The 10,609-nt window shown below is 38.1% G+C and overlaps 1 protein-coding gene across 1 annotated transcript; it reads right to left on the minus strand.

Annotated features, from left to right (window-relative positions):
* Nucleotides 1-120: 120 nt before the first annotated feature.
* Nucleotides 121-7,637, minus strand: nutf2 (nuclear transport factor 2). The gene is made up of 5 exons (XM_067500696.1): nucleotides 7,549-7,637; nucleotides 4,862-4,983; nucleotides 3,283-3,354; nucleotides 2,699-2,797; nucleotides 121-1,061 (listed from the first exon to the last, which is right to left on the minus strand). Exons 2-5 carry the CDS (start codon nucleotides 4,958-4,960, stop codon nucleotides 948-950), a joined length of 384 nt encoding a protein of 127 aa, XP_067356797.1. The 5' UTR covers nucleotides 4,961-4,983; nucleotides 7,549-7,637; the 3' UTR covers nucleotides 121-947.
* Nucleotides 7,638-10,609: the final 2,972 nt, after the last annotated feature.

Raw genomic sequence — 10,609 nt, forward strand, 5'->3', positions numbered from 1 at the left:
CAGGTTGTTTTTTTAATAAAAGGGTACTAACATTTTTATACATGTCTGGATGTACATGTAAGACAAACATGAAAAACAGCAAGCCAAAGAGAACAATATGAAGAAAAATAGGCCACACTATTAAGAAAAAAGTCCAGGTTTTATTGTGTATCGTGGCTGTAGTCCATGTTAAACTGCCAGACGTGTGTGAAAGACAGACCGAGATAAGAGAGACAGACAGGTCATATGCAAGATCAGACTCAATCACACAAGCAAGGTCAAACGTTATGTCCGCCATGACTCTTTGGTTTGCAAGAGCAAAACCTGGTATGAAAATGTAATCATTTTACATTTGTGTAAAAGGAAGATAAAACTGGGTTAAACACACTGAGGCAAGCTAAAGTCAACACACAAGTGTCATCTAAAACAAATTATAACACAAGTTGGAACTCAAGAAGCTGACTCTGAACCCGAATAAGGATCTACAAACCAGTCAACAGCAGTGCTAACAGAACTGAGTTGACAGCAGTGAAGTCAACAGTAAAGTAAAAGGAGTTAGAACAGAGTACAGAATAGTGGAGCAGAGCAGAATATGAGTTAATGGCATCAATCAGCCGTTTGTCTTTCTGGTGGCTTGAGTGTAGATATTGTAATGGAGGGGCTCCCAGCGTCATGCAGATCAGCAGAGTGTGGCAGACAGGGGCATCTGATTGGTCGGCCGGCTCTCAGCAAAGAAAACACGTCGCAGTTCTACTGGCTGGGGTGGTTTTTAAAACCCACCTGGATGAGGTTCAGTGACATCTAGAATCCGGTGTTTGCTTGTTTGTCAAACAGGCGTAAAATGAGACAGCAGGAGGGAGGGCTGAGAATTCCCTCTTCTTTCTGTCCTAAACTCCCCCCTCCCTCCATACTTCCTCACACAGTGCCCTTTACTATGGCCGCCCCTGCCCACCAGAGTGGGGAGGGAGTTAGCCAAAGTTGTGAATGGCCAGCCTGAACATGTCATTGGTGCAGACCCATGCATCGTTAATGTTCTTCAGGATGAAACTCTGATGGAAACCCATGATGGGGTCATCATCTGCCTGCAGACACACAGAAACAAACACTTTTTTTTTTTTTTTTTTTTATTTACAACCCCAATTCCAAAAAAGCTGGGCAGAAGTGAAAACATAAAAAACCAGAATGCAACAATTTGCAAATCTCATCAAACAATATTTTATTCACAATAGAATGTAAACAAGATATCATACCTTTTCATGGAAAATATTAGCTCATTTTTTTATTTAATGGCAACAACAGGGGCAACAAAAGCCTGGAAAATGAATTGCCAGAAATCAAACACAAATGGAGGAGCATTTGACAACTGATTAGGTTAATTGGCAACAGGTCAGTAACATGACTGGGTATAAAAAGGAGCATTTCAGAGAGGCAGAGACTCTCCAATGTAAAGATAAGGCTCACCAATCTGTGACAAACAAAAAACAAAAAAAATAATTGTGGAACAATTTCAAAAAAAAGACTGAAGATCCCACCATCTGCAGTATCAAAAGATACAGTATCATCAAAAGATTCAGAGAATTATGAGGAATCTCTTTGTGCAAGGGACAAGTCTCGACAACAGGGACAAGGGGCTCAGGCAGGACTGCATTAAAAAAAATTAAATAAATAAAAAAAAAGGGGCATGATTCTCTACTGGAGATCAGGAACAGTTCGAGAAATCACTGTCTAAACACAGTTCGCTGTGCAATCCACAAATATAAGTCAAAGCTGTATCATCCAAAGAAGCCACATGTGAACAAGATCCAGAAACGAAAATTCCTTCAAACTAAGGCGTTAGAGGGACCATCCAGCTTGTTAGACAGTTCAAAAGCCTGCATCTCTGATGGTATGGGGGTTCATTAGTGCCTATGGTGTTAGCAACGTACACATCTGGAAAGACACCATCAATGCTAAAAAGTACAGAGGTTTTAGAGCAACATATGCTCCCATCCAGATGATGTCTCTTTTGGGCAAGGCCTTACATATTTCAGCAAAACAATGTTAAACCACATACTGCACCCATCACAACAGCATGGCTTCACAGGAGACGAGTCCAGGTCCTGAACTTGCCTGTCTGCAGTCCAGACCTTTCACCAATAGAAAATATTTGGTGCACCATAAAACAAAAAATCCAGCAACAAAGGCCCCGGACTATTGAGCAGCTAGAATCCCGCATCAGACAAGAATGGGACAACCTTCCTCTCCTAAAACTCCAGCAACTGGTCACCTCACCTTCCAGATGTTTACAGACAGTTGTGAAAAAAAAAAGAGTGGATGCTACACAATGGTAAACATCACCCTGTTCAAACTTAGTTGAGATGTGTTGCTGCCATCAAATTCAAAATGAGCTAGTATTTTCCATGAAATGGTAAAATTTCTCAGTTTCAACATCTGATATGTTGTTTAGGTTCTATTGTAAATAAAATATGGGTTGATGAGATTTGCAAATCATTGCATTCTGTTTTTATTTACATTTTACACATCTTACCAACTTTTTTGGAATTGGGATTGTAATACAGTTCATTAGCATTACAAATTAAAGCCTCCAAAACGACCACACAGTTCTATTTGAAACATGTACATCTATGAATGTCTCTCTTTACACTCAAACTGAATGTGTATTGATCTGGCTATAAAACTGGTTACTGTGAATAAAGGTGTGAGTGATAGTGCCACATACTTTTAGCTGTCCTACAACCATACTCATGATGCAGCAGTCTGGAGTCGGCTGGTGGTCCTGCGCCGTTATACTGTGCGCTATTTTCGTGAAGGGGAGACTCTAGCATACACACAGAAAAATAAATTAATTGATAAAAATAAGTTATAACCAATATGATTTCATTACAAAATAGTAACATCTCATGGAAGGTGACAATACTAAAACCTACAGTGATACAGTGTAAGCGTAAATAAGCTGGGTTTTTAATAGTGGAACAGATGACTCTTAGTACATGTTTTCCTCTCACCACTTTTAAACCGAAAATGTTATGAGACAAACATACAAAACCACGAAGCAGCATATTGTAGGCTGTATTACCAATATGCTTACAATAAAATGAGTATGATATCTGATTACTTGGCTGCTGTGTACACTATAGTAAGATTTTATGGTAACCAGGTAACTAAAGACCATGTAAATTGATTCTCTGATTCCCTGTATAACCAGGTTAATTTTTCATATACTAACTGATAACCAGATTTCTCACTTGGGCCACCGGTTACCTGATCCCAATGTATTAGCACTAAATTACCATTAAAACTCACAGTGAGTTTTTCAACAATTGCTGCTTTTCCTTGGAACTGCTGTCCTTCCCATGTAAGGCATGAAGTATCAATCTGTGGCAGAGAGACAGAAAACATAAATTGAAGGATATTAGTGTGGATAAAAGGTAGATCGAACAAGCCACATCACATAACTCAAGTAGCTATGCTCACTTTCAGCCCTGTCTGTGTGAGACTGAGGAAAAGTATTTGAAGTTTTGAAAGTCAAAGTGGGAACATTTAAATTGAGGGGTTACTGTGACACTGATACATGACAACCTTTTGTAGTTTTTTGATTTACATTGGATAGACAGGCCTACATTATTAAATGCAGTGACAACCAACTTACACAATTATAATGGCTAAATATTGTTGCTTAAGTACTAGGGGTCTGAATCTCAGTATCTTAATACATGGGCTACAGTGCAATCAAAAATAAACACTATACTGATATAAACAAAGGAGTTTCTATTCAAACTACATATTAAACGAGGCCCTGGTGATAATATTTTTGTATACATGTGCTTTGATTGTGTATTTTTTTTTCAAGAAGTGGTAGAACAATGGAGTGTGGCAGAGACATTGGCTTAGGGCAATCCCTCCCCTTTCTATTTATTATTTAACAGGTTTATATTCCTGTTTATTGTTATCTTATCAAAACCTTGTGGGAATAACTATATTAGGATTTGCCCCATGCCTTTGATCTGATTAACTCTGATGAAGACAAAAGTTTGTTGAAATGTGAGTCCAGATTGTCCGCACCAGCAAAAGCAGTGTGCTTTGACTTTATTTTACAGCTTTTCTTAATTTTCAGATGTCTTAATAAAAATCATAAATTAGATAATTAATTATTATTAAATTTGTGTTTATTTTGATTATGGATTAATCACCTCTCAGTATATAAAATAGTTTAAATTAGCTCCATGGCAGCAAGCATTGACAATTACACATTTTTACATCAGTAATTATAATCCAATAATATCATATATATGATTCTAAAATTTAATACAATATCTTTATTTATTTTATGGCTAGTGCAATTTTTCTATACTTGGTACAACTTTGACAATTGTTTTTAAGTAGAATATCAGAGTATTTCAACCAATGGTGTTTTGACAAAAATGCAGTCAAAGCAGCAATGTCTAAACATGAAGTTTGCAGCAACAGCGAACAGTGAGAACTCAAATTACATTACTGGCAACCAGCCTCTTCCCCTTATCACACAGTGTTAAGATGTAGTTTTCAGTGAAAAGCTGCAGAATTGTTACTATAATGTTAGCACAGCTTGTGGGCCGACATCAAAAATACTGTAATTGAAAAAATAAACTAATTGACTAATCTGCACTCTCGAGAGTCTCAACAATTTCAGTAGTTTTATCCTTGTTATTCTTTCATTCATATCATAGTGATAGTATTTAAGCTTAATATTTTGAAACCATGACCTCCAGTGTTTGGATCAAGAAACCTATGATAAATAAATTGTGTTGGATTTGGTAAGATACAGCTGAGTTTTCAGTATTTACTGCAAGTAAATATGTATCTGTATCAGCAGACACCAATATTAAAAAGGAATCAGACTAACGTATATAGATCCGAGTAGCGATCTGTCAGAGTCAAACATCTGATAGTAGTGCTGCACAAAGCTGGATCCTATCTGCTCCCACAGAGGCTGGTCCACCATCCTGAATCACCCTGCAACACACACTGGGAAGATAGAAAGAAAAAGAAATACATAAAATTAATGTATTTTACACCTTTAGAATGAGCAGATTTCAACCCAAAATTTTCTCCACATCACAGAAATACTGCATTATTAAGAACACATCTGAAGCGGTTCCACAGCAAGAATAATAATCATCTAAAAATGAAATCTCGTTATAAAAATTGTTTAGATCTTTTAATGCAGCAATCCAATTTGTGACCAGGTGCATCCTGTTTGATTAATTTTACGAGATGTTAAAAAAAAAAAAAAAAAAAATTACTTGAGTCCATCAAACTGAATATTAGACATATTTTAAAAACAGGCACACACTTGTGTTTATAAAGTCTCACAGTTCAGACTGTATGTCAGGACCAATACTACACTATGAAGTTCAAACAGCTCTCTGTAAACCTCAGACATAAAAGTGTTCCAGGGCATAGATGAGGGCAGGGGCATAAAAGCATTCCTAAAGTTTTGAGTGTTCTCGGGAGCACAGTGGCTAAATAATTAAGTATGAAACCTCCAGTATTCTTATTAAGAGTGAGCTGAGAAAATGGGTAACTGGACATGAAGGGCCTTTGTCAGTGGGGTGACCAAATCCCAACAGAGTTCCAGACATCATGTGAAGACAGATTTTCATGAAAGGACAGCTAAGTCAGCAGCTCTCAGTCAATGAGTCCTTCATGGAAGAATAATCGGATGGATATCACTGTGAGTTAAAGGCATATAAAGCCCAGCTTTATTTAGGCTAAGGTTTATTTAAAAGGACTCGGAGAGCATGAGAATATAGATTATCTTGTGTGATGAGACAATATTATGGGCAGACATCTAAACGCTGTTCATCATTTCACTAAGACCATCCCTACAAGCATGGCAGTGCTTCATCATGCTACACTGAGTCTGAAGTTATGTCACGCTGTGTTAACTGTTGGGGGACAGGGGGTGCCATCTTGAGGTACATGTATGCACTCAGATGGTTACCTTGAGTACAATGAATTACCTTTAGACAATTATTTTGTTTGACTAAAAAGTTTTTTAAATCTTTGATGGCGATGGGGCAAAGGTAAAGTGACACTCCAATGACCTACTACAGCAGCAGCACTGAAGTACCATAGCTCTCTTTAGAGTTTAAAAAGTTACATGGTGCGTGGAAAATAAATTATAAAATTCCACATAGTATGGCGTCAACTTCACATTATCAATAGAGGGACTCAAAGTTGAGTGAACGATGAATGCAGTCAAATACAGAGACCACTTTGTGATCCCACTAGGGTGATGGGTCTCCTTTCAGCACAACAATAACATAAAAAAGCTGATAGAATTCTAGAATGGCTTTGGCACACGTCTGACTATTCTTGCACAACATAACCAAAGCAAAAGAGGTCAGTTCAGACACTTTGTAAAAGAATCTGACTAACAGTATGGGATAAGCTGTGCAAAGCTGGTAGACACATACTGTAGAGATGACCCAAAGCTGTAACTGCTCTCAACGGGTCTTTTACACGCTACTAAATTTAAATTAAGGGTGTGAATGTTTACAAAAGAGATTTCAGGCTTTGATTGCAGGGTTAGAGTTACATATTTTTAAATTGTCATCTTGTATTTGTGTGTGAGTGCATACTTTGAATGAAAAATCTGTTTTTAATTTAAAATCGATACACAAACAAGTTTGAAAAATAATCAGGCCCCATCGGTTTTTGCAAAGGGAAGTCATATATAGTAATTTTTAAACAGTTTGTATAAACAAGTTATTGTAGCTAAATATTATTAGCTCTATATTTATGCTTCAGATAAAGACACTGAACGTGTACAACTACCTTTACACCGAGAAACACTTTCAATAAAAGGGTGTAAGCGTGTTGGTGAATGCGCCGTAACGTTACTGGCCTCTCCACTTGTGTGACACTGACAGCACAAGTCATGTGCTTCCACATAACGATACACTGTTGTTACTGGAACAATCTGGGAGCTTTGAAAATTAGCAATGAATGAACCGCACAATAAATGCCGACGAGACATCAATAGTTCTAAGACCGCGTAAATATTGTTAAAGTTTGAGACACCCCAAAACATTCATATTTCCTAATGTGAATGAATGGGAAAAGCTCATTTATGGCTGGTTATCTCTGGCCAACTAGCTAGTACTAGCTTGTGAGCGGTCTTGTTTGCTAACCTTAACTTAGCTTACGTTTGCAACTAGCGTTACAGTTCATATAGCTAGCATGTCTCCCCGCTAGCTACAGTTAGACATCAGAGAATTTATAATTCCAGGGATTAGCTAACTGGAAGGCCCGCGTTGGCATTTTCTCTGCTAAAAATACCCCGTCTCCTCCAAGTGTTGATGCCTCCGCCGGGCCCGCGCATACTGCCCTGGAACCCTGAAGCAGCTAACCCTACATAGGCGTGCCCAATGTTAGCCCTTAACGGGACAAGAGCAGCTAATTAAGTACTTATACTACCTAATGCTACTTCAGATATCGGACTAAACATGCGCCTTTTGTTTTCGCACGTTTCCATTCACTATACCTTGATCCGGTTTCCTAAAAAAAAGTAATAAAAAAACTTACCGCTAACCAACGCCAAGGCAGGCTGCACGATTGCACAGTGCAGTGTCTGCTACGAGAGCACTCAGTCAAAGCTGTAACAGGCCGGGTGCATTGTGGGGCTTGTAGTCTTTATGTAGGAACTTTTTTTTTTTAAATTGTGTGTAAATTTGTTGTTTGGACTCCGCATTGTTCGCGAAGAATGCTTAAAAGTTACAAAAGCAAAAAATAAAAGAAAATTTGCAGAAAAACACTTGTCTTCTTACAAGTGTTTTCATTAACTACTGCAAATAAGTAGCCTAAAATTGTTCAAGATAGGTTAAATGTATTACATGTAGCATACATTACATGTTATGCTATTTTATGCAAATGCCCACCTTATTTCAGAGGGAAGTGTTTTAGGAACACTGCATTTATTTGACAGATATAGATAGTATTTTAACCACTGACTGTTATTTTTTGACATACAACCAGTTTATAAACTATGATGCCTTGGTGTAACATTAGAAATTATTTTTTTTTATTTTTTTATTTTTTTTTTGTCTTTTCTGGTTATTTCGTGAGTTCCAGCAGATCATTTCTCCGCATGTTAATTGGCACCGTTTTTATTCTGGATGCCCTTCCTGATGCCCTCCCCAATTTCTACCAGACTTGGGACCAGGACTGCGCGGCTGGGGATGGGCTGTTGCCCAGTGACACTTTGCCATGTGGTTGGGAAGAGCGGGGCGCTGCCACTGGTGCCCCAATATGTAACATTAGTAAATGATTCATCATTTCATCATGTCAAATCAACCTCATTCAACTGCAGCAATTAATGAACTGATTATATAAACAATAATAAAATAGAATAAAGAAATCTTCCATCCATTATCTGTAACATTTATCTTATTTAGGCTAGGGTGGGGGGGATTGGAGCCTATCCCAGCTATCATTGGACAAAAGGCGAGATACATCACGGACAGGTACTCAGGAGAACTTATTCTTTTAATTAATCCATCGATTCACTAATTTGATAACACTATTTGTACTTATAATTATGATTATTATTATTATTACTATTGATTGTCCTATTCCCACAATCATTGCTACATTTTATCGACCTCCAAAACAAAAAAAAAAGAAGTTTTTAAATGATTTTGCTGCATTCCTGACACATCCCTCCACACTCTCCTAATAGTCCTGGAGGACTTTAATATCCATATTAACAATGCCAGCAGCACCCTTACCAAGGATTTTATATCCTGTCTGGACAACTTTGGACTACAGCAATATGTCAACATTCCAATTCATCCAAAAGGACACATTTTAGATTTGATCTGTTGCTCTGGTACTACTCCTGTTTATTGCAAGGCTGATGCTGTTCCTTTTCCCAACCATATGTTGATATCAAGATTTATTTTTCTCTGTTCCTGCAGTGGTCCTTTTTTACTTTCTCTGAGCATTCAATCTACACTGTGAAAAAACAGTACCACTGTTAACACCTTTACAGGTAAAACTGCACATTTTACAATTTAAAACTGTTGAAAATCTACAGAAAAATTAACATGTTAAACCTTTAAACCTAACAGCCCTTATTTGCTGTATTAATATGACCATGCTGTAAAAACTACAAATTCTTTCAGTAAGATTTATGTAGAGTTGTTGCTTATTTTACATGACGGCAGCAACTTTACATGCACACATGTTGAGAAACAACATCTTCTAGATTTAGTTAAATGGCCACTTATATAGTGCTTTTATCCAAATCACTTTATAATTTTCCTTCTCACTTAGCCATTTACATATACTCACACACCAATGGGACTGGCTGCTATGCAAGGTGCTCACCTGATCCACCAGGAGCAACTTTGGCTCAGTTTCTTGTCCAAGGACATATAGCAAGGAGGGACCAGGAATCGAGCCACTAACTATGGACGGTGGCCTTGCCAAATTTAGTTATAGCCGCTATGTTTGTATGTAGTTTGTTACAAGACAAAGACTACATACAGTGACAAGTCACACACGTACTTCCTGTGTGTTATGTTGTGTACCGATCATCATTCAAGCACACAATGTCAAACACTGAGTTGGATTCTGGTCTACTGTGGGTCAGTCCTGTGTCCTGGTAGATTTAGAGGAGGAAACTGGAGTACTCGGACGAAACTCATGCAAGCACACAGAAAGGTCGGCCAGGGATGTAAACCTGCAACCTTCTAGGAGTGGGGTGGGAGCACCATTCACTCCACAGCAGTGCTGCCCATTGTGCCCAATGTAACACTCAAAAATTTCAAAATGTATTATCACTGGAATTGTTCACTCTCACAGGTTTAACATCAAAACAGCTGCTGTTTCTTACATACTCAAAATATCTTTTCTTCTATTGCAACTCCATTCTGTTTGGTCTTCCACAAAAAACCCTTCACAACCTCCACCTTGTACAGAATTGGACAGTGCGCATCATCACAAGAACTCCATCAACTTGTCACATTACATCCATTTAGCAGCAAGCCCACTGTCTACCTATCACATTCATTACAAATTACTGTTACTTTATAAGGCCATTCATAACCTCCCCCCTCCTTAACTTGCCGACCTCCTACATATTACCATACAAAGTTAAAAAAGGAAGAATTTGGTGTAGCTTTCAGTGAGGAGTTGACATGACTCTGGGTTTTCAGGAGATGCTTCCACATAACTGGACAACTACAGCTAATGTGATCAAGGAGACAGTTAGGAGGGTACTCAGTGTGTCATTTAAAGAGAAAAGTAGACAAGGAGACTTGGTGGTAGAACGCCATAGTTAAGGAGAAATATAGTATATAGAAAATACAGAGAACAAGATTAACTAAGAAGTGAGACACTTGTACAGGTTGGTGAGGCAGAGAGATAGAGATGGGAAAGGATGTACAGCCAATTAAGATGATTAAAGATAAGGATGGAAATGTACTGACAGGTGACAGGAGTGTGATGGGTGGCGGGAATCTCCATGCACTATGATCTTCGCAGATAACATTGTGATCTGTAGCCAGAGCAGTTAGAAGGTGGAGGAAAATCTAGAGAGGTGGAGGTCTGCTCTGGAAAGCAGAGGAATGAAGGTTAACTGCAG

Source organism: Channa argus, chromosome 4, assembly GCF_033026475.1.
Source record: "Channa argus isolate prfri chromosome 4, Channa argus male v1.0, whole genome shotgun sequence".
In the NCBI taxonomy this organism is placed as follows: Eukaryota; Metazoa; Chordata; class Actinopteri; order Anabantiformes; family Channidae; genus Channa; species Channa argus.